General features: G+C 39.3%; 2 protein-coding genes across 10 annotated transcripts in view; both read left to right on the top strand.

Moving 5' to 3' along the window:
- mob1bb (MOB kinase activator 1Bb) overlaps positions 1-21,654 on the top strand; it is a 93,133-nt gene extending 71,479 nt beyond the window's left edge. For 5 of the 9 annotated variants that reach the window (XM_060935764.1, XM_060935765.1, XM_060935762.1 and 2 more), the window contains exons 4-7: positions 9,918-10,051; positions 10,432-10,595; positions 19,520-19,702; positions 20,364-21,654. In XM_060935764.1, coding sequence (XP_060791747.1) covers positions 9,918-10,051; positions 10,432-10,595; positions 19,520-19,702; positions 20,364-20,441 — 559 coding nt within the window. In that variant the 3' untranslated portion in view covers positions 20,442-21,654. The other 4 variants (XR_009655723.1, XM_060935763.1, XM_060935768.1 and 1 more) reach the window with 4 other exon arrangements.
- Positions 21,655-21,799: 145 nt separating this feature from the next.
- dck (deoxycytidine kinase) overlaps positions 21,800-25,479 on the top strand; it is a 107,834-nt gene continuing 104,154 nt past the window's right edge. Inside the window, exons 1-2 of the mRNA XM_060935760.1 lie at positions 21,800-22,020; positions 22,688-22,803. Coding sequence (XP_060791743.1) covers positions 21,930-22,020; positions 22,688-22,803 — 207 coding nt within the window. The 5' untranslated portion in view covers positions 21,800-21,929. The remainder of the gene's footprint in view (positions 22,021-22,687; positions 22,804-25,479) is intronic.

Below are 25,479 nucleotides of genomic sequence, written 5' to 3'. Positions count from 1 at the left end.
TGTTATAATAAATTCATTTATTAATGAAACTGTTTTATTTGTGCCCAACAATATACTCGAAGTCCCCAATCTCCCAAAGAATTCAAAAAGGTGCATATAAGTTATGTAATACGGTAAGTGATCATAATAATTTAAATGATTTCAGATGAGACTGATTCAATTTAATTATTAACCTTCAAATTTAATATGAGACTGATTTAATGAGATTGATCACTCAATTACCCAAATGCACCCACAAATGTTAACCCATTCTTGTCTAATGTAGGATTCTAGTTGCTCAACTGTCTTAGGTCTTTTTTTGTCGTATCTTCCGTTTTATGATGCGCCAAATGTTTTCTATGGGTGAAAGATCTGGACTGCAGGCTGGCCAGGTCAGTACCCGGACCCTTCTTCTACGCAGCCATGATGCTGTAATTGATGCAGTATGTGGTTTGGCATTGTCATGTTGGAAAATGCAAGGTCTTCCCTGAAAGAGACGTCGTCTGGAAGGGAGCATATGTTGCTCTAGAACCTGGATATACCTTTCAGCATTGGTGTCTTTCCAGATGTGTAAGCTGCCCATGCCACACGCACTAATGCAACCCCATACCATCAGAGATGCAGGCTTCTGAACTGAGCGCTGATAACAACTTGGGTCGTCCTTCTCCTCTTTAGTCCGAATGACACGGCGTCCCTGATTTCCATAAAGAACTTCAAATTTTGATTCGTCTGACCACAGAACAGTTTTCCACTTTGCCACAGTCCATTTTAAATGAGCCTTGGCCCAGAGAAGACGTCTGCGCTTCTGGATCATGTTTAGATATGGCTTCTTCTTTGAACTATAGAGTTTTAGCTGGCAACGGCGGATGGCACGGTGAATTGTGCTCACAGATAATGTTCTCTGGAAATATTCCTGAGCCCATTTTGTGATTTCCAATACAGAAGCATGCCTGTATGTGATGCAGTGCCGTCTAAGGGCCCAAAGATCATGGGCACCCAGTATGGTTTTCCGGCCTTGACCCTTACGCACAGAGATTCTTCCAGATTCTCTGAATCTTTTGATGATATGCACTGTAGATGATATGTTCAAATTCTTTTTGCAATTTTACACTGTTGAACTCCTTTCTGATATTGCTTCACTATTTGTCGGCGCAGAATTAGGGGGATTGGTGATCCTCTTCCCATCTTTACTTCTGAGAGCTGCTGCCACTCCAAGATGCTCTTTTTATACCCAGTCATGTTAATGACCTATTGCCAATTGACCTAATGAGTTGCAGTTTGGTCCTCCAGCTGTTCCTTTTTTGTACCTTTAACTTTTCCAGCCTCTTATTGCCCCTGTCCCAACTTTTTTGAGATGTGTTGCTGTCATGAAATTTCAAATGAGCCAATATTTGGCATGAAATTTCAAAATGTCTCACTTTCGACATTTGATATGTTGTCTATGTTCTATTGAGAATACAATATCAGTTTTTGAGATTTGTAAATTATTGCATTCCGTTTTTATTTACAATTTGTACTTTGTCCCAACTTTTTTGGAATCAGGGTTGTAGGTAAAGAAGTAGATCTGGAGGGTTCTCAGGCATACTGTAGTGTTCTGGTAAACTGGGATGTATGGATGCTGTCAGCCCCCCACTCACTTGCTCACTCAAGTTTGTTGACAGTGTAGTGGTTGGCTGCTTTATGTCCCAGGGTGCCCTCATGCCTGTGTTACCTTCTGGCTCTCCCCTTTTAGTTATGCGTCATAGTTATAAATGCATATTGTTCCTAGTCATCAGGTGACATTGGGCATATCTTACCCCCCCACACACACACACACACACGCGTGCGCGCACACTCCGTCTGTCTCTCATATCAATCCTGAGATCTAGATGCTGACCTCTTCTGCTCCTCGGACCTGCCTGGTCCATTCTGATGCCCTCTGTTTGGCTGGAATCTCATCACCTTGCTCCTGTGGAGGATGGCCCCATATGGACAGTTGAAAGTTGCACTTGGTAGTTGGCTCTGGACACGTGCGATATGGGAAAAAATGAATATCCCGATACATTTTCTCCATTTCATGATATATAATATATAACTCGAAATATTGAAATCTCTGCTAAAGGACCCCATGAAATCTAACTTCTCCTCTTTACTGTTTTCACTACAATCCCTGCAGATTAAATAACATTCTTGGTTAACTTTACAGGTGGTTTTCAACAACACATTTTAAATTTTCATGTTAGTGATTAATCACAATGGAATTGAAATAAGACTATTTTTATTCAACAAAGATGTGGCACAAACTGCAAAAACAATTTTGAAAATTGCAACAAAGGGGCAATACAATACAGAGCTGCTCAGAGCTCAAATCAATAAAGTGCAAGCTCAACACTGAGAGACATTTCGTCTAAATAAGAAAAGTGCTCATTCATTAAATTATTTTAAAAAATAGCTCTCCAAGCTATTAACCTGACTACTGAGAACCACTGGAACATTCACAATAGAGAGAGAGAGATTGAGGGAGAGAAGAGAGAGATCTGCAAAACATAATTTTTCTCTTTGCACACTTTTGAACTGGATGTTTTCTGGCTCTGCCTCTCAGATGTGTATAATTCCGGTATTGCCTTCTCTGTAAAATGTCTGCGACCAGGCAACTCATATTTGGGATCGAGTGTGTTTTGGTAATTTTTGGAAGCCTGGTTTTTCCTCTATACTAATTGGGATCATGTCTTTGGCAATGAAGTTAGTGATTGCATCTGTTATAGCTCTCCATCTCTGACTCGTTTTCTCATATGGGGTGGCTTTGGAGAACGAGGCCGCTATGGTCATTTGTTTAGCTCGTGGGCAAGTAGTTCAGAGTTTAAGAGACTCTTCATACTGTACCGGGTGAGTTTTCAGGTGATGGAACATATTTGTCGTGCTGCTGCCTTTCATGATGACAGGGTTTTTTGCACACTTTACAAATTGGCATTTGCTGTTCCACGTCCTCCTCGTGATATCCAAAAAATGCCAAATGACTGACCCCTAACTAGTTCTTTTAGGAACCAATTCGTTCGCTTCCATTTTTAATTTGTCGCTGAAATTAAGAGCTTACACGGTAGCCTATGCAACACCAGTGATTGCACGAACTGAGTCAGCACTGTAAACCGAAACTAGGAAATCTTCCCGCCGGCAGTGTTGCCAGACACTGCTGATGTTTTCCAGCCCAAAATATGTTCAAAACGCACTTAAAACCGCCCAATCTGGCAACACAACCGAAACTAGAAAATCTTCCCGGAAGTTCCTTTCAGCACCGAGATGTCGCCCGGGATTGGTTGGCGAGTGCGTGACTTTTTTTTTTTTTTTTTTTTTTTTAAACCCTTAGGCAGCCTCTCACGTTACTGCCTGAGGGACAGGGAGAAAACCACCAGAAAATGTTTTAAACAAACGCAACAAACACGAAACAAACGCAAGTTGGAAGATGACCATAAAATACTCGATAGTTACGATATAATAATTTTATGTATCTCAGAATTTTTGGCGATATATCGATTATATTCGATATATCGCACAGCCCTACTTGCAGTCATGCTTTTATGGCTGAGGACTACAGTTGACTTGCTAACTTTGGGACTGCAGTTGTCATGAACAGTTTTGCACTCAGGTTTCTATCAGTGAACAGTTTATAACATCCAACAAAAACAGATTTCTTGTTAAAACTGTTAAGAATGTTATCATGCTATCTGTTATCACCCAAATGAGGACGGGTTCCCTTTTGAGTCTGGTTCCTCTCGAGGTTTCTTCCTCATGTCGTCTGAGGAAGCTTTTCCTTGCCACTGTCGCCACTGGCTTGCTCATTGGGGATAGACTAGGGATAAAATTTGCTCATGTTTTAAGTCAGTAAAATTCTGTAAAGCTGCTTTGTGACTTTGTCTATTGTTTAAAGCGCTGGAAAAATAAACTTGATAAATGTGACTGGTTAGTTCTAGACTCCATTATGTTGTATGGAGTATGAACACAGTATACTGCTAAGTTTTTGTGGCATTAATAACCCGATATGCTTAATAATATTTAAATACTAAACGGTTTATTTATTTATTTTTTTTAAACTTTGTTTTTTATTAGATCTTTTACATCCAAATACAATGTACAAGAATAAAAGAACAGAAAAATAACATGTAAAAAAGATATAGTAATAACAATAACATTAAAATATAAAATAAAAGAAAAAAGGTATGAACAGCTTATGGGTCCCTTCATTTATACTGTTGTAGATGTAAACAATCAAGTCTGACACATTATCATTCAGTCCGTGGTATCATCTTCCTCCTTGTACCAATACCATTTCTCCCATTTCTTTTCAAATTGTTCTTCCCTCATTTTCAAAATGTATGATAGCTTTTCCATGCTGTAAATCTCTTCCACAATACTAAGCCACTGTTCTAGAGTTGGGGGGTCTTCCTTATACCATGCTCTTGTAATTGCTTTTCGGCTAGCTGCAAGTAATACTTTAAACAGGTATACATCTTCTCCTTGGACCTCGTCTTGTGGTATATATCCCAAATACAGTACCAAAGATGTTTTTTGTATCTCATATCCCAGTATTTTTTTTAGTTCGCACCACACTCCCTTCCAGTACGTCTCTATTTTTTGGCATTTCCAGAACACATGTGCATGATCTGCTTCCGCCTGTCCACATAGTCTCCAACATAAGCTTTTGTGTGGTGTGTATCTCCCAGTCATCTTTGGTGTTATGAAAAACCTTATGTTCTTCCACCCAAATTCTCGCCATACTCTAGAACCCGTTGTTGATTGTTGGGATGTGCATACATCGTTCCAGTTCTCTTCTGTTATTTCTATGCCCAGCTCTTTTTCCCATTTTTCTTTAATGTACATGGTTGAGTTACCCCCACTGGCACCAATAGCTTGGTATAGAGCTGAGATTACTCTACATGTTCTTCCTTCATATGGTTTTATGATTATTTTAATGATCCCATTCTGCTCCCTCGGTTCTTTTGCTTTAATTTCCTTTAAATAATAGTCCCTTACCTGAAAATATCTAAATAGCTCCCTTGCCTCTAACCCAAATGTATCCCTTAGGACTTGAAAGCTCTTCATTTCCCCTCCCTCGACAAGTGTGCATATAGCTGTAATACCCTTTTGTGCCCACCTCTCAAAGCCTTGGTCCCTTAACCCTGGTTTAAATCTATTATCGTGAGATATCCACCTCAAGATCTTAGTTTCTGCCTGCAATGTATATTTTCTTATTACCAAATGCCAAATCTCCAATGTGAATTTGCTTATTGGGCTCAGCTGTACTTCTTGCTTGAATAGTTCCCTATTGGTTATTAGTATTTGAAGTGGGCTGGCCCTTTCTTTCATCTCTGTCTTTCCATCTGGCTATATATTTTTCATTGCACCAGCAATATACTGCCCTGAGTTGTGCTGCATAAAAGTAATCTTGCAGTTTTGGTACTGCCATGCCCCCTTTGTCTTTAGGGAGTTGCATGGTGCGATATCTAATCCGAGGTCTCTTACCCGCCCAAATGAACCTAGCAATCCATCTATCCCACTCTATAAACTGTTTCTGTGGAATCATTACTGGCAAAGTTTGGAACAAATACAGTAGTCTTGGCAATACATTCATCTTAATTATTTCTATCCTTGAGCTAAGATCCAACTGTAACATTGACCATCTACCTATGTCTTGTCTGAGTTCCTCGTTAATCTGAGTGTAATTTGCTTTATATAACTTCTCTATTCCCTTTGTGATGTTCACTCCCAAATATTTGTTTCTGAGTTCCATTTAATTTTATATCTATCTTTTAATTCTTTTGTTGGTGCATAATTAATGGCCAGAATCTGTGTTTTATTAACATTAAGTTTATATCCTGAATAATATCCATATCCCTCCAATTGGTTCATCAGTGCAGGGAAAGATCTATTGGGTTGTTCCAAATAGGCCACCACATCATCTGCAAATAGTCCTATCTTGTGTTCTCTATTTTTCACCTCAACCCCTCTGATGTCCTGGTTTTGCCTTATTGCCTGTGCTAATGGTTCTATGAATATAGCAAAGAGAGTCGGGGAGAGACTACACCCTTGTCTTGTTGACCTTTCCAGGTAGAATGGTTTTGTGAGACTTCCGTTCACCTTAACTCTAGCAGACGGTTCTTGATATAACGCTTTAATACAACTGACAGATTTTTCATTAAAACCAAATCTTTCCAACACCATATATAGATAAGTCCAGTTTACGCTGTCAAAAGCTTTCTCTGCATCTACACTAACTAAAATGGCACCTTTTTTTGTATGTTGGGTCTCTTCTACAATGTGAATCATCCTCCTGATATTGTCCTGTGTCTGTCGTCCTTTAATAAAGCCAGTCTGATCTTCATCTATAATATCGGTCATGAATGTCTCAAACCTCTTAGAGAGTATTGAGGTGTACATCTTGTAGTCTACATTTAGCACTGAAATTGGTCGATAGCTACTGCATTGCTCTTTATCCTTTCCCTCTTTTGGTATAGTCGTGATAATAGCCTCCTTCCATGACGGTGGGATTTTTCCTTCTTTAATTGTGTATCTAAATGAAGCAAGCAATATAGGGGTTAACTCTTGTCTAAATGTTTTATAAAATTCTGAAGGGAATCCGTCACTCCCAGGAGATTTATTGTTCTTTATCCTAGAGATTGCCCCTTCCATTTCTTCTTCTGTGATTTCTCCAGTCAACAGCTCATTTTGTTTCTCTCCTATTAAAGGTAGATCCAGCCCATCTAGAAAGTTTCTCATTTCTTGTTCGCCTGCCATTGATGGCTGTGTATATAAATTTTGGTAATAGTCCCTAAATACTGTCTGTTCCACCTGGTTCAGTTATCAAGTCGTTCGTCTGGGGGTCTCTAATTTTATATATTGTGTTCAATGCTTGTTGTTTCCTTAAACGCCTAGCCAGTAATCTGCTGGCTTTAGCACCTCCTTCATAGTAAGTTTGTTTAATAAATCTTGCCTTCTTTTCCACTTCTGTCAATAATACATTATCAATTTTAGTCTTTGTCTCTTTCAGTTGTCTGACTATCTCTGGATCACCTTTAGCATTGTGTTTTTTCTCTAATTCTTTTAAACGATCAATTTGTGTCTCATAATATAGTAATCTGGCCGCCTTGCGAGTTGTTGTGTATGCTATTAACTTCCCCCTAATAACTGCCTTGAGTGCATCCCAAAGAATGGTTGGATCTACTTCCCCATTATCATTGTCTTCTATATACCTTTTTATATCCTCTTTTGTTCTTTCTACTAGTTTTTTATCGTTCAGTATCCCAACATTCATCCGCCACACTGTAGTCCTCCTTCTTGCATGTAATTTTATTGTCAGGTAAATTGCATTATGGTCTGATAAGTCTGCTACCCCTATTATACAGTCCTCTACCCTATATAAATCTCCCTTTGTTATAAAGAAGTAGTCTAACCTTGAATATATTTGGTGTGTATAGTCCCTCTCCAAGGGATGTGTGTCCCTCCAAACATCTATTAGTCCCAATTCAGACAGTTGCATATGCATGTATCTATTGAGCCATGTCTTATTCTTTTTGGTGCTTGTTGTATCTAGGTTGTAGTTCAACACCATATTAAAGTCCCCTCCGCATATTAGAAGCCCCTCTAGCTCTACTGTAATGAGGTCAAATAAAGTCTTAAAGAAGCTTTTCTCGCTGTCTGGAGGTGCATATACATTGATAAGTGTCACTTTTTGTCCCTCCAATTTACCCTTTACCATGACATACCTTCCCTCTTTATCACGTTTTTCCTGTTCAAGTTCAAATTTAGTTGAATTTGTTATCAATATGGCTACTCCTCTTCTATTATGGTGTTTGTGGTAGGTGCTATAAAATGTATTATGATATCCAAATCTCTTCAGTTTCTCATGTTCTTCTGTGGACAAATGTGTTTCCTGAAGAAAAATCACCTGGCATTTTTCTTTTCTAAATTTAGCCATAACCTTTCCCCTCTTAATTGGACTACTCAGCCCATTCACATTCAATGATACCACCTTAACACCCTCATGTTGCATTATACATCAGTTCCCCAATACATTCTCATTACCCATAAGCTAAACTCCAAAACAAAAAACACATCAGCAACAGCTGTTCTAACTATATAACAATAAACAGAAAAGTGAGCCTCCGTGGCATATTGGGGATATTTATGTCTCCCCATTTCCCCTGTTGGTGGGGTGAGGGGAAATCCTCTCCTCAGGGGGCCCCCCTTAGCGATGGAAAACTCCCCAAACTGAAGTCCTCCGTTCACGCTAAAAGTGTCCAACTTCTTGAAACCATTGCTCCCAGTCTTACTGCATTTCTTCCCCCCTCCAAAGCCAAACAAAATAGTATATGGGATACTTCAACCTCGCTTTATAGATAAGAAATATTCTAAAGGCTAAACAATTATTTATGTAGTTATTTCAATGTTCATTTTAAAACAAATTAGCAGGTAGGCATATAACCCATCCTTAACCTAAGTGGTAATAGAAGAGCTACTTACATGACTTTCAAAAAATAAAAAATAAGTCAGCAATCAGACGGAGTGGGTTGTCTAATAATATTTAGAAAACCGGACATTATACTAAGGGTTCGTGACTGTCCATTGAACTTTCCAGTCTTCTCCACTCAAGTGCTCCAGGAGAACCGCCTCAATTGCTTCCTTGCTCTTTCGGCTATGCCTGTCCCCCTGTCTTTTACTCTGCGCCACTTGGATGCTGCCTCGAGCTGCTGTTCTGGCAGTGTCGGCTCTTCGTCTACCAGTCCGTCTACCTGTAATCCCTTTTCCTTCATCGCCTTCGCTGCGTCTTGCGGGGTATTGTATGTCTGAACGCCTTCTTGCCAGTGTATCTTCAGCGCCGTACGTGGAGACTGGAATCGAATTCCCCCGTCCTTCAAAACTCGCTTCAGCCCAGCGTAGTCGTGGCGCTTTGCAGCCACCTCCGCTGGATAGTCGTGGTCAAAAGTCACTCTCTTTCCCCCAATTTCGATTTTGGTCTTCCATGCTCTGTTGAGGACATCCTCCTTCTGTTGGAATTGCAAGAAGTTGACAATGATCGCTCTAGGATTTTTATTTTGAGCCGACCTGGATGTCCTCACTCTATGGGCGCGTTGTATTTGTAAACTGGTGTCTTCCGTGATGTTAAGCTTTTCGCGGAGCAGACGTTCAACGAACCCATGTATTGAGTCTTTCTCCGTGCCCTCCAGAACTCCCCAAATTCTTATATTATTTTTTCTCGACCTCCACTCTAAATCTGTCATTTTTTCCTGTAGCTCCCTTTGCTGCTTCAAAGAGGATGCAAAAATTTCTTTCAAATCAGTATTCCACTCCTCGGTTTCCACCACGTGATCTTGTAGGTCTTTAATGTCTTTGCCTTGAGCTTCCATTCCTATGTCAATGGTTTCGAATCGTTTGCCAATCTCCTCTTTAAAAGTGGCGAGTTCCTGTCTGAGCATACCTCCAACGTTTTGAATGCTTTCTCGAATGTCCATTTCTTTTCGGTTTTCCTCCGTTGGACTCAATTTGCTTACCCACGCCGTCGAAGCCAGTCTTCATGCTAGCTAGCATGTCATCAATATTTGCCCTGTCTTCGACGTCGTCTTCTTTTTTATCTCCCATTTTTCCTCGCTCCTTTTGTTTCTTTTCTGTTTCTTTCTTAGTCTTATTCATCCCTCCTTTAGCTATTAACTTGAATTTCGGCTTTGAAAAATATGATCACTTCAACGACTGGGAGCTTCTGATTTCACGACTAGTCAGCCATTTGCCAAACCGGAAGCTCACTAAACGGTTTATTTAATTCATTTTTATTTGTAAAATAAAATATTTTTGACATCTCTGGCCTGTACCCCGTTTTTGTTTTATATTACTCCAATAAAACGCGTGTTTCACTATTGTATCTCTCTGGGGACAGTCCTATGACAGCCTGTGTTTACCGGTTTCCTTCACAGATATGAGTATCACTGGGCTGATGGTACCAACATAAAGAAGCCAATCAAATGTTCTGCTCCCAAATACATTGACTACCTGATGACCTGGGTGCAGGATCAGCTTGATGATGAAACACTTTTCCCATCCAAAATTGGTAAGGACACAGGACACCACTTTTTATAAAGCAGTACAGAAGAGTGTAATAGTAACTTTTAAAACATTTTAATAAATATAGCATATTTTAGGTGTTTGTTATAAATTTATCATGAGATTCATTTCATTTCAGAGTAATAACAATTCAAAGCCATAATACCTTTTCAGATTTGAGTGACACAATAACACTGAGTAATACAGAAGAAAACTAGTAGGCATTAGTTTGTACTGAATAGGAAGCTTTTCTCACACTCAAGCCTTGTCATTTTTCAGAGTAAAATAAATCAGACAATTGTATGAAAGTGGTACCACAGTCATTTTCCTGTATTTGTCCATTTTTCCTCTCCTGTTCTTTCTCTTATTGCCCCTTTCATCCTTCAGGTGTCCCCTTTCCCAAGAACTTTATGTCTGTGGCCAAGACCATTTTGAAGCGTCTCTTTCGTGTTTATGCTCACATCTACCACCAGCACTTTGACTCAGTCATGCAGCTGCAGGAGGAGGCACACCTCAACACCTCCTTTAAGCACTTCATCTTTTTTGTCCAGGTACCAGGCTTTTTAAATTAAAAAAAAAACTGGGGGATTGTATCCAGAAGCACAGTGCAGACTTAATGTTCTGTAATGCAATACAGTAGTGTGTTCAGATGTCATATGGCACCAAAAAACATTGTGGCGGTGGATGTATACTATGTAGTGAATAGGTTGTCATTATTGATTATTTTTGAAAATTGATGTAGACCATTTCCTTCGATAAAAATCAAGTCATCGATATCGTATGGTATCTTAAAACCTACCTGTACAAACCCCCCCCCCCCCCCCCCCCCCCCGATAAATCCTACATAATAAGCATAAGCTACATATTCTTGGTTTAATTCTAAAATGACATTTTAATGAAAAATTCAAGTTACTGTATTTGTGTGTCTATACAAAATTATTTTATTAATAATGCATGGCTTTCTTGAATAAAAAACCTACAGTATCTCTATCATTAGTGTTTTGTACTGTAAGGGAGACAAGGACGAGAAAAATAGCAAATTCTTAGTCTGTTTAAAATAACTAACAAATTAGTCAAATTATTTCATAAAGTTAATTCATTAAAATGTAGGCTTTAATATCATTATAAAATATTTATATTTTCATAATACATTGTTATTGTCAGTGGTGGTATCAAAAATAGTTACGCAAATAAAAGTACCATGACTAAGAAAAAAAAATACTCAAGTCACAAGTAAAAATAAAAAGTTCTCATCCAAATATCTACTTGGGGTTTAAAAAAAAAAAAAGTATCTAGTAAAAAAAAATACTAAAATAGCAGTTAAGGCCAATTTACTTCTGTGTTAACTTGTATTTGTATTGCAACACGGGGGGGGGATCATGGGCAAACATGGAATGCAGAGAAATGCTAGCACGCAGTTCTCCCATGAGCTAACTACATGTTGCATATCTTCAATGCGTCAGGCAGAAGCTAATCGGTTGGCTGGGAAGTGTGTCTGATTGCATACATGGAAACAGATTGATGAGATCAGTGATTGGGGGGATGGAACAACCAAATAAAATGTGGACGGTGTGGCTCCATGCCTTTCCGTTCTATAAAAATTACAACCCCGATTCCAAAAAAGTTAGGACGAAGTACAAATTGTAAATAAAAATGGAATGCAACGATGTGGAAGTTTCAAAATTCCATATTTTATTCAGAATAGAACATAGATGACATATCAAATGTTTAAACTGAGAAAATGTATCATTTAAAGAGAAAAATTAGATGATTTTAAATTTCATGACAACACATCTCAAAGTTGGGACAAGGCCATGTTTACCACTGTGATGCATCCCCTTTTCTCTTTACAACAGTCTGTAAACGTCTGGGGACTGAGGAGACAAGTTGCTCAAGTTTATGGATAGGAATGTTAACCCATTCTTGTCTAATGTAGGATTCTAGTTGCTCAACTGTCTTGGGCCTTTTTTGTCATATCTTCCATTTTATGATGCACCAAATGTTTTCTATGGGTGAAAGATCTGGACTGCAGGCTGGCCAGTTCAGTACCCGGACCCTTCTTCTACGCAACCATGACGCTGTAATTGATGCAGTATGTGGTTTGGCGTTGTCATGTTGGAAAATGCAAGGTCTTCCCTGAAAGAGATGTCGTCTGGATGGGAGCATACAGTTAGGTCCATATATATTTGGACACTGACACAAATTTTTTTTTTTACCTGTTTACTGAAACATATTCAAGTTATAGTTATATAATGGACATGGACATAAAGTACAGACTTTCAGCTTTCATTTGAGGGTATCCACATTAAAATTGGATGAAGGGTTTAGGAGTTTCAGCTCCTTAACATGTTTTTAAAGGGACCAAAAGTAATTGGACAATTGACTCAAAGGCTATTTCATGGGCAGGTGTGGGCAATTCCTTAGTTATGCCATTCTCAATTAAGCAGATAAAAGGCCTGGAGTTGATTTGAGGTGTGGTGCTTGCATTTGGAAGATTTTGCTGTGAAGAAAACATGCGGTCAAAGGAGCTCTCCATGCAGGTGAAACAAGCCATCCTTAAGCTGCGAAAACAGAAAAAAAAACATCCGAGAAATTGCTACAATATTAGGAGTGGCAAAATCTACAGTTTGGTACATCCTGAGAAAGAAAGAAAGCACTGGTGAACTCATCAATGCAAAAAGACCTGGACACACTCGGAAGACAACAGTGGTGGATGATCGGAGTATAATTTCCATGGTGAAGAGAAACCCCTTCACAACAGCCAACCAAGTGAACAACACTCTCCAGGAGGTAGGCGTATCAATATCCAAATCCACCATAAAGAGAAGACTGTATGAAAGTAAATACAGAGGGTTCACTGCACGGTGCAAGCCACTCCATAAGCCTCAAGAATAAAAAAGGCTAGATTGGACTTTGCTAAAAAAACATCGAAAAAAGCCAGCACAGTTCTGGAAGAACATTCTTTGGACAGATGAAACCAAGATCAACCTCTACCAGAATGATGGAAAGAAAAAAGTATGGCAAAGGCATGGTACAGCTCATGATCCAAAGCATACCACATCTGTAAAACACGGCGGAGGCAGTGTGATGGCTTGGGCATGCATGGCTGCCAGTGGCACTGGGTCACTAGTGTTTACTGATGATGTGACAGGACAGAAGCAGCCGGATGAATTCTGAGGTATTCAGAGACGTACTGTGTGCTCAAATCCAGCCAAACTGATTGGTCGGCGTTTCATAATACAGATGGACAATGACCCAAAACATAAAGCCAAAGCAACCCAGGAGTTTATTAAAGCAAAGAAGTGGAATATTCTTGAATGGCCAAGTCAGTCACCTGATATCAACCCAATTGAGCATGTATTTCACTTGTTAAAGACTAAACTTCAGACAGAAAGGCCCGCAAACAAACAGCAACTGAAAACCGCTGCAGTAGAGGCCTGGCAGAGCATTAAAAAGGAGGAAACACAGCGTCTGGTGATGTTCAAGACTTCAGGCAGTCATTGCCAACAAAGGGTTTTCAACCAAGTATTAGAAATGAACATTTACAATTATTTAATTTGTCCAATTACTTTTGAGCCCCTGAAATGAAGGGATTGTGTTTAAAAAAAAAAAAATGCTTTAGTTCCTCCCATTTTTTATGCAATAATTTTGTTCAACCCACTGAATTAAAGCTGAAAGTCTGAACTTCAACTGCATCTGAATTGTTTTGTTCACAATTCATTGTGGTAATGTACAGAACCAAAATTAGAAAAATGTTGCCTCTGTCCAAATATTTATGGACCTAACTGTATGTTGCTCTAGAACCTGGATATACCTTTCAGCATTGATGGTGTCTTTCCAGATGTGTAAGCTGCCCATGCCACACGCACTAATGCAACCCCATAACCATCAGCGATGCAGGCTTCTGAACTGAGCGCTGATTACAACTTGGGTCGTCCTTCTCCTCTTTAGTCCGAATGACACGGCGTCCCTGATTTCCATAAAGAACTTCACATTTTGATTCGTCTGACCACAGAACAGTTTTCCACTTTGCCACAGTCCATTTTAAATTAACCTTGGCCCAGAGATGATGTCAGTGCTTCTGGATCATGTTTAGATACGGCTTCTTTTTTGAACTATAGAGTTGTAGCTGGCAACGGCGGATGGCACGGTGAATTGTGTTCACAGATAATGTTCTCTGGAAATATTCCTGAGCCCATTTTGTGATTTCCAATACAGAAGCATGCTTGTATGTGATGCAGTGCCATCTAAGGGCCCGAAGATCACGGGCACCCAGTATGGTTTTCCGGCCTTGACCCTTACGCACAGAGATTCTTACAGATTCTCTGAATCTTTTGATGATATTGTGCACTGTAGATGATATGTTCAAACCCTTTGCAATTTTACACTGTCGAACTCCTTTTTTTTTTTTTTTGCTCCACTATTTGTCAGCGCAGAATTGGGGGGATTGCTGATCCTCTTCCCATCTTTACTTCCGAGAGCCGCTGCCACTCCAAGATGCTCTTTTTACACCCAGTCATGTTAATGACCTATTGCCAATTGACCTAATGAGTTGCAGTTTGGTCCTCCAGCTGTTCCTTTTTTGTACCTTTAACTTTTCCAGCCTCTTATTGCCCCTGTCCCAACTTTTTTGAGATGTGTTGCTGTCATGAAATTTCAAATGAGCCAATATTTGGTATGAAATTTCAAAATGTCTCACTCTCGACATTTTGATATGTTGTCTATGTTCTATTGTGAATACAATATCAGTTTTTGAGATTTGTAAATTATTGCATTCCGTTTTTATTTACAATTTGTACTTTGTCCCAACTTTTTTGGAATCGGGGTTGTAAGTCAAAATTCCTATTCCATGTTGTCAAATTTGGAGCCAGATTTTGGCATTAGGGACTTTTTGCTGCTGTCTGGAGCCAAAGTCTGTACAGTAGAGAGAATTTGGTAGGCCTGCCCCCTTCTCTGTCAAAATGTTTAAATTTAATAGTTGTTAAAAAAAAAAATGGGGGGGGGGGTTTGGTTGCCTAGGTTAGACGACGTTGCCTGAAAAACTCAACTATAAAACTCAGCTACTCTGTGTAATGAACAGACAGGGCACGTTGCAGGTGCTGCAGGTGATCTCATCCAGCCAAGGCTGTCAATCACTTCATTCCCACATGTATCCATGCCTTCTCATGATATCTCATCTCATTATCTCTAGCCGCTTTATCCTGTTCTACAGGGTCGCAGGCAAGCTGGAGCCTATCCCAGCTGACTACGGGCGAGAGGTGGGGTACACCCTGGACAAGTCGCCAGGTCATCACAGGGCTGACACATAGAGACAGACAACCATTCACACTCTCATTCTCATGATATAGTAGATTAATATTTAAAAAATTAATTTCTGGGGAAAAATAAATGTCCAGGTATTTGCAGAGGGAAAACTTACTTTATGAATTGGACACTGTAGATGGACAAACAGTGTAGACAAGAAAAGTGACATGGAAAATTTTGTCATTGAAAGGCATGGAGATGGGCAGTGCTACACATTATACTGCAGCCAGCCAGCAGGGGAGCTAGACCTGTGGTTGCTTCAATTTTTAGAGACATTATGCTGTCATGTTGATTTTTAGAGTCACTGGATGAGTCGATGAGACTTTTTTCTGCAGGTTTAATCAAACTCATCATATTATTTAAATCAGATTAATACTGTTCAAAATACATATTCAGGGCAGCACGGTGGTGTAGTGGTTAGCGCTGTCGCCTCACAGCAAGAAGGTCCGGGTTCGAGCCCCGTGGCCGGCGAGGGCCTTTCTGTGCGGAGTTTGCATGTTCTCCCCGTGGGTTTCCTCCGGGTGCTCCGGTTTCCCCCACAGTCCAAAGACATGCGGGTTAGGTTAACTGGTGACTCTAAATTGACCGTAGGTGTGAATGTGAGTGTGAATGGTTGTCTGTGTCTATGTGTCAGCCCTGTGATGACCTGGTGACTTGTCCAGGGTGTACCCCGCCTTTCGCCCGTAGTCAGCTGGGATAGGCTCCAGCTTGCCTGCGACCCTGTAGAAGGATAAAGCGGCTAAAGATAATGAGATGAGAAAATACATATTCAGTATAAAGAATAAAATGCTAAACAACAATTTTCCCCCATCGTATCCAGAACATTCTATCTTTTATACATGAGTTCATGCACCAAAACTGCTTTCTAAAAGTGTCCAATAAAACCTTGAAAAAGCTTGTGACAGAACTGGATGAAAAACTATTTGTAAAAATCTGTTTAACCCACTGAGTGTAAAAATCTGGAGAGCTCATAGCCTATTCCCTGCTGTAGAGAGAAGTGAAGCCATCTGGCCGCCATCTTACCACTCACATCGCGTGTATTTGGCTTGTGTGTTAAACCATCGAATCCGATCAAATTTGCCAAAGTAACTCTGGATTTTTTTTTCTTCCTTTCATTACATCCTCTTATTTTCTCAACTTTATGCACATTCCTTAGATATCTTTGTAGCGCTCCCCTGGATTCCCCCCCCCCATTTCAGTCTCTGAGCTTTTTCTTTTTTTTTTTTTGAATGGCTCTTTTACTACTGCTATTTTTAGAGATTATTTCAGTTTTTCTTTGTACAGGAAATCATGTATCGGACGCCGACCGGGAAATATGACCAATCCTGATTTGAGTACTTATCAATATACTTGCACTCCATTTTAAACTAAAATCATGTAGTTAAAACAATCATCCCCATTTTGTCAATTTGTGCAAGTCAAGTGGGTGCGACATGTGTAGATGATCTACATTGTCAGTTGTGCTTAGCTTTTGGTAAATTAAAATAACTACTGACCAAACAATAACATCTCTTTTTATTTGCATCTTTCACTGCCATTTCTGCCTAAGGCTATGGTCCTTCTTTCATTTAGGCTACTGAGCCTAATTTACTCAGTTCAAATTTTTTTTTAATTGTATTTTTTTTTTTTTTTTTGTAAGTTGAGCTCTCACATTCAATATCAAACATGTCTTGACTTTGGCTTTCATCTAGTCTAGGACATTTCCATTGAAAATCTGACAGTCACAGTTTTCATCCCAGATATCAGTGTCAGATTTTCAACAAAAACAGACAGGACGATGTCACCCATTTTCTGTTTTGTTTTTTTTTCTTCCTCTTTTGCTCTTGCAAACCATCATAAAACGCTATGGGGGTCCATGCAAATGGCACTGTGCGCGCACACAAAAATGATCACACACTATCAATACTCACAAATGAAGTGTCTGTCCACAACCTTTGACTTGACAATTTATACAGTTCACTGCTGCACATACAGGCATTTTTCTTGTAACTTTTCTCACCAACTACATAAATAACTTGTCCGGTTTTGTGTAGCTTCCAGTAGCCTAAATGACCGCTCCACGATGTGAGTGGTAAGACGGTGGCCAGATGGCCTCACTCTGACGAGCCTATGAGCGCTCCAGATTTTACATAAAAGGAAATCTTTTGGTGGAGAGGGTGGAGACCTCGACTGGCTATGGTAGCCTGCAGGGAATCGGCCGTCAGACTTTCTGTCGCATGTCCCAGACCCGGTGAAAAGTAACAAGTGTCTTGGCCAGCCCTAAGGGTCCCATCTGCATCTCATCATTGCTGAGGAGTGTGCTCCCATCACCCAATCAAGCATCGAGCCAGAGCAGGTCATGATATATTTTTTTACCATATGTGACCCCTCACCAAATCCAGGGACACATGTCGGCCAAAACGAATCCGAGATAATCGCAAAAGAAGCATTTTTTTTTTCGAAATTTGTGATTTTTGTTTTTTTCCATCATGTGCAAGTTGAGATCTTGAAGAATGCAATCAGTATTTCAGATAATAGATTGTTTTGTTGGAAAAGCATACATTTTTTGTTGCAACTTGTCTCGTTTTTGTCAGGACTGTAGCCTGCTGGGGGGTGTGGGTAAATTACCATATGGGCCATTCACATGATGATTTAAGTCTTTTTTTTTTTTTTTTTTTTTTTCGCGAATCAGCTTTGATACGGGCTGAGCGCATGGCTACTTAGCTGCATACAGGCATGTAATTTCACTATGGAATGAGTTACTAAACAGAGCACAGAGGAGCTGAAACACCGCGAAGCAAACAGACACACGGTATTTACATCGGAGATAACCATTTCTAGCAAAAAAAAACCCCGCAACCTCGTTTTCCAGATTGAATGGAATACTTGAATGATCGGATGATACGTTCTAGGATTACATTCCATCGGAGGCATTGGTGTGTGCAAGGTGCCGTTTCTCTTTCTGATGGGGTAAGTTTATTAATCTAAGGCTGTGTGGTTATTTTTGCATGTAACGGAGTGTGTTGTGGTTTGGTTAAGCCTAGGTCACAACCGGGCATACGATTTTTTTGGCCGTGTGATTTTTGGCGTTTCCCAAATCGCTGCGTTTTTTTTTTTTTTTTGTTCATGGAGAAAGACGTGCGTTGACCGTAAGTTTGTCTTGCAACCTGAAAAAAAGTAAGCGCCCGTAGAGTTTGTTTGACATGACAAAGAACCTCTGCGGCTCGAAAATCAGCACATCACACGCACGCTCTCGTGCGTTTCATGCGCGCTCTCCGTGTGTTTCTTGCGTTTTTTGCATGTAGACCAGCCGTAGGAGCACGTACTGTATGGCCGGTTGTGACCGAGGCTTTACATGAAACTAGTGTTGTTAGTTGTCATCATTGTGCTATCTTTCTTACGGTGTGAGTAATTTTTCAACCACAAAACGTTAAAGTATACTTTAGGACTTATTTTTGTACTTCATAATTGTTTTGGGCATACTTTCTGTCGCATGTCCCAGACCTGGTGAAAAGTAACTGAATTGTCTTGGCCAGCCCTAAGGGTCCCATCTGCATCTCATCATTGCTGAGGAGTGTGCTCCCATCACCCAATCAAGCATCCAGCCAGAGCAGGTCATGATATATTTTTTACCATATGTGACCCCCACCGAATCCAGGGACACATGTTAGCCGAAACGAATCCGAGATAATCGCAAAAGAAGCATAGATAATCGCAAAAGGAGATAATCGCAAAAGGAAAATTGATGTGGTGATCTTTGTTTACATGAAAGTAGTATCGTGCTAGCTAGTAGGGGGTAGGGCTTTCCTTAATATCATGCAAATGAGCACCATTATGTGCCCGCCCTACACCCAGAGTAGCTGAGATGGAAAACTTTGAGGGTGATTTTCTCCCTTTTCTGTTTTAAGAAGTATACACTTTCAAAAGGCCACACATTCTTCAAATATTGCCAGATCTCCACATGGAAGGCATCATTGGAAAGCTTAGAAACTGTACTTTCTGAATCTGTCAATAACTCAAAATGCCCCCGGGCAGACATGTGTCCCTGGATTCTGTGATCTGCCACATATTAACATACCATTGTTGTGTTATGCCTGATGTAAAGACTCTCGTCTCTGCGAGCCTACCACACAGATTTAATACTTGTCATTTTTAGGGCATACCTAACATGTGTTTTCTTTCTCCCCCCCAGTCTGTCCCTCTGAGTTACATGTTGGTCCTGGGATTGAGGTGCTGGCCTCTTCTGCCCCTCGGACCTGCTTGGTCCATCCTGGTGCCCTGTGTCTGGTCGGGGTTTTATCGCACTGCTCCTGTGAAGGACGGCCCCATGAGGACAGTTGAGGGTTATACCTGGAGGATGCTCTGGACTCTTACAGTAATGCTTTCATGGCTGAGGACTACAGTTGTCTTGCTAACTTTAGGACTGCAGTTATCATGAACAGTTTTGCACTCAAGTTTCCATCAATGAAGAGTTATAACATCAACGAAACTGTCCTCATGTTAAAACTGTTAATATTATAGTCAGGCTGTCTGTTGTTGCCCAAATGAGGATGGGTTCCCTTTTGAGTCTGGTTCCTCTCGAGGTTTCTTCCTCATGTCGTCTGAGGGAGTTTTTCCTTGCCACCGTCGCCACAGGCTTGCTCATTGGGGATAGATAAGGGATAAAATTAGCTCATGTTTTAAGTCGTTCAAATTCTGTAAAGCTGCTTTGCGACAATGTTTATTGTTAAAAGCGCTATACAAATAAACTTGACTTGACATAGAGCTCAGTGGTTTAACTATATTCGCTCTGTTAGTTTCTCAGACTAGTGTTATTTGCTGAAAATTTTGATTCCATGAAATTTTCATCAGAGATTTACTTTTATAATCGAGTAGTCAGTTATCAGGTATTTCTGGCAGCCTTAATAGTGTACAGGGAGTGGTTTAGGACATGTTGACTGCTAGTCAAACATTTATAACCGTACTGGTGTGACATTTGTATTGTATTTTTCTCTAATATTTGTATTTTATTGGTGTCCTTTTTTTTTTTTATGCAGGAGTTCAACCTAATTGACCGCAAGGAACTTGCACCACTTCAAGAGCTGATTGACAAACTGACAACCAAGGACAGATAGACATGAAAATAATTATTCATCTGTCAAGTTACTGATCTTCATCTTGCCTTTTTCTGCCTTTCTCAGTTGCTTTCATTCACTGTCCAAATGCCCTACTCTGGTTTATATGCTAGAGCACATGCTAGAGCACATGCTAAGCTAACATTAACTGGGCAACAGGGGATGTCATTCTGTAATGATATAAAATGGGCTAGCACAATGCTAATGGCTGAAATAGGAGTTAGGTAGTGTGTTTAGGTAGTCACACAATTTTTCAGTTTTTCATTAAGTTTGTTGTTTTTAGTTTCAGCAGTAAACCATGTTTTCCTGCTCCGTAACTAGACCTTTTTTTTTTTAAACAGGAGATGTTTAAAGGTTACTTCATGGTGGATTGCAGTGTTTTTTTTTTTCTTTACTCTTCTTATAACATGAAATTTGTTTCTCAGTTTGTCGTGACAAATCCACCAGCAGTGAGGTGTAATAGCACGTCTGTGAAGATGTGATCGTTTGCTTGTTTGAGGGTGTTTGTAAGCATGTCCCAGTTTTCAATGCAAGTGATGCTAACTGTAAAAAAATGATACTTATAGACTATTTTCCTATGCAGTTACCATGCTGAATTTTTCTCTTCTTTTTGCCTGTTCCATAATGCTACTGTTTATCTGGACCTAGGTCCCCCCCCCTCAAAAAAAAAAAATTCATTTTACCTCAGATCTTGTTACACTCCAGCAGTAGCTGTGTGTAGATTGCTGTCTTCATTGGATTAGTACCACTTGTATATTGCTAAATTATTTTCTTTGCACAGCTAATTAGCATAGTTAGTAAGCTGTATAAATGTTATCTCAGGCATTGTTTTTAGCTTCAGAAATATGAATTAGGAATTCTTAACCGCCTGTTTCACCATTTATGACTATTTTTGCTTTGGAGTTTTAATGGGACTTCACAATGCTTTCTCACTTGATTATTTATTTACCGTAACGTTTTCACTGTAATTTAAACTTGTACAGACACCACAGATATTACTGCATATGTGCCAACTGATGAGTGTTATTGAAAACTTTTTAAATATTTATTACTGACAATGAGATGGCTATATTTCCCTAGACTGTATAATAATATTGGCATTTTAACGAGATCTAATATGTATAAATGTGGCTGCGGGAAAGGATTTTACCAAAAAAAATATTAGTGACTGTTTGTTTTACAGTAATAAATGCTGTGTATTAAGCATCTTCAACTGAATTGCTTTTATTGTATTGACATCAGATCGAAACGCACCGCTTCCGATGTGTGACCAATCCGAGCACTCACTACCCACCGGCTGAATTTGCCAACCAATGAGAGTCGTGTCTGTGGTAGCCATGCTCATCCGCCATTGGCTGTATTTATTGTTTTACGTACACTGTAGGTTCAGTTCTTTTAACAAAGCGCCAAAATTCAACCGCGCTCATATGTTTCCGGTAATTTTTGACTTTGCAGACGCTTAACAAAGTAGTTAGTCAGTGATTAAAAATGTCTCGTACTCCCAAAAGAGCTTGTTCCAGTCCTCTAAACGACAGTCTGGAGAAGAGATTAAAACGGGTTTCTGTTGAGGGAAACATCGGTGAGTAGTGAACATTAACTTCAGCGGAAGCAGTCTTTGGTTTGCCATTTATTTTGTGTGTGTGTGTGTGTAAAACACATACAGCTATGGGGGGGGACCGTTTTAATGGTATTCACCAAAAACTAAATGGTCTCTTAATGTTTCTCCATAGCTATATAACTCATACAGTTAATTTATTTCTCATCATTAAAAAAACGAGTCCACAACAGGAAAAAAAATTCACAAAAATAAGCTGTCACTGAGCATCAGCGTTAGCTATCCAAATATGACAAAATATGTTGTCATATTTGGATAGCTAACGCTGATGTTCAGTGACGGCTTATTTTTGTGAATTTTTTTTCCTGTAGTGGACTCGTTTTTTTAATGATGAGAAATAAATTAACTGTATGAGTGAAACTTTTGAATACTGCACATATTTAGCAAGTTGTGATAAACAGATCGTGTGTGTGTTTGAGAGAGAGGGATGTAGAATCTCGCGTGATTATCGCGGGAATAACAAGGAATTAAGAAATGACGTATAATAGTAGTATTTTCTTTTTACCTCTGTCAAGGAAGGATGTTTTATGTTTAATTTTATTTCAGAGGCCTCAGTGGGTTATGAAAGTTAAATCCCTTAATTACATGGTAACTTGGTTGTTTGCATTTCTTCTTACATTTTTGTCTTCAGCGGCGGGAAAGTCCACGTTTGTCCGCCTGTTGGAGCAGTATGATAAAGAGTGGGAAGTAGTGCCTGAGCCCATCGCCAGATGGTGCAATGTACAAAGTCAACATGACGAATTTGAGGTAAATAAATTTTAAAAATAAATCCAAATATTATTTCCGTTACGCGCGCACGTGCTAGCGGTTATCCTGAAGGCAAGGCAAGTTTATTTATATAGCACATTTCATACACAATGACAGTTCAATGTGCTTTACAGAAGTAAAAACAAAAACAGTAAACAATAGAGAAATAAAATTACATAAAATAATTTTATTTTTATTCTAAATTAATTAAAAGAATTAAAAGAAAATAATAGGAATTTAAACAATAGTAGAAATAAAATGTAGAAATAGAAGAAAAAACCAAGCAGAATAGAATAAAGAATAAAATAGAATAAAGTTAAAATTAAAGTAAATTTAAAACATGCAGAGAAAATAAAAATTATAAAAAAAGAAGACAATATTAAATTATTTAACAGAAAGCATCTGAAAACAGCTTGGTCTTTAACCTAGATTTAAAACTGCCAACAGCAGGAGCATTTTTAATGTCCTCTGGCAGTTGGTTCCATAGCTGTACTGCATAGTAGCTAAAAGCTGCTTCACCATACTTTGTTTTAACAACTGGTTTTAATAGTAAATTCTGTTTTGATCTGGTAGATCTGATTGGGTTAGGCCGCTGCAACACAGAGAGGTAATTGGGCCCTGTACCATTTAGAGATTTGTACACCAGCAGCAATGCTTTAAAGTCAATTCTGTAGCTTACTGGAAGCCGGTGAAGGGACCTTAGAATTGGAGTAATGTGCTCTGTTCTTTTTGTTCGTGTGAGAACCCTCGCCGCTGCATTTTGAACCAGCTGAAGTCGTTTGATGGTCTTTTTTGGCAGGCCTGTGAAAAGGCCATTGCAGTAATCAACCCTACTAGAGATGAAGGCATGTATTAGTTTTTCCAGATCATTTTTTGACATAAGTCCTCTTAGTTTGGAAATGTTTTTTAGGTGATAAAATGCCGTTTTAGTGATTTGCTTTCATGTGACTGTCAAAGTTTAGCTCGCTGTCAATGAAAACACCAAGATTTTTAACCATTTCTTTAGTTTATTTTCTTTAGAAACAGCTGTTAAGTGATGTTTCTAGCTTTTGAAAAGACCAGGTGCCAAGTCAAGTTTTTCTGGGGTTTGTATTTTTAAGGGAGACTGGCATAGATAGGTTGGCGAGGTTATATCTACCTTTACAATAAATATTACCACCCACACACATTCGTCTTTATTACTGATTTTTGCTCTGCTCTTTTTAAATGCATGTAGTTCACTTCAGGTTCTGTTTATTATTATTATTATTATTATTATTATCATCACCTGTAATGTCTTAGGAAACTGAGGCATGTGTCAATTGACTATTAAATATCACTAGAGCGGTGGCTGCAATTATCGATCTTTTGGCCATTGCAAAAGGAGGGAAAAAAACTTTCAATCCGTAAATTGTGCATGAAAAATTACTCAAACTTCCATTGAAAAAAAAGAAAAGGGTTGATTCCTGATTACCTGGCGTATCAGATCACGTGACACCGTTCCACCATTATCGACGCCTTTGTCCACATGTATCGGCACCATTCCACAATTATTGACATCCAGATGATTGATTTTATTTAAAAAAAATTGTTGGTATGTGGTATTAAGTTAACAAAACAGTTTTTATTAAAAATTTGTTTTACATAGACTTATTTAATACAACATATCTTTTACATAAATGTATCGATGTTGATGCTTATGTAAATAAGGAAGTAATTCTAATGTTTGTAAACAAATGAACTGATAACGTTTAACCTGTGTCAGAAAAGCTTTGTCCCACTTTCCAAGTATTTTCATAGATCACATTTTGTTAATCATTTGTTGTTTGTATTAATTTCTAGTTTTGTAGTTTACCAGTGAATGTCAACAGGCAATTGGCTTTGTAACCACATGAAAATCCAGGTCAAAGGTTGCATGTCATTTCTCAAACCAAAACTTTATATTTTTACATCTAAAAATATAAAATGTCTACTGTGGTAGATACAACAAGCTGCAAAAAAAAAAAATCTGAATGGAATAGAAAAATCTGAATATTTCAAGCATATAATTTTTTTTATGTGCTAGGAATTTAATTCTGGTCTAATTTTATTTATTGCAATAGGATTCCAAATACTCTATAAGCATTCCATTCTGTTCCATCCATCCATTATCTGTAGCCGCTTATCCTGTTCTACAGGGTTGCAGGCAAGCTGGAGCCTATCCCAGCTAACCATGGGCAAGAGGCGGGGTACACCCTGAACAAGTCGCCAGATTATCGCAGGGCTGACACAGAGACAAACAACTATTCACACCTACGGTCAATTTAGAGCCACCAATTAACCTAACCTGCATGTCTTTGGACTGTGGGGGGGGCCAGAGGAAACCCACACAGACACAGGGAGAGCATGCAAACTCTACACAAAAAGGCCCCCTATGGGGGCGTCGTGGCTCAGGTGGTTAAGGCGCCATACCATGAATGCGGGCGACCCGGGTTCGATTCCGGCCCGAGGTCATTTCCCGATCCCTTCCCATCTCTCTCTCCCGCTCATTTCCTGTCTCTACACTGTCCTATCCAATAAAGGTGCAAAAAGCCCAAAAAAAATATCTTTAAAAAAAAAAAAAAAAAAAGGCCCTCGCCGGCTGCAGGACCTTCTTGCTGTGAGGCGACAGTGCTAACCACTACACCACTGTGCCACCCTCCATTCTGTTATGAATCA

Source organism: Neoarius graeffei, chromosome 12 (genome assembly GCF_027579695.1).
Source record: "Neoarius graeffei isolate fNeoGra1 chromosome 12, fNeoGra1.pri, whole genome shotgun sequence".
Taxonomy (NCBI): domain Eukaryota; kingdom Metazoa; phylum Chordata; class Actinopteri; order Siluriformes; family Ariidae; genus Neoarius; species Neoarius graeffei.
The sequence above is the reverse complement of the archived record's forward strand: the minus strand, read 5'-3'. Positions and strand labels throughout refer to the sequence as shown.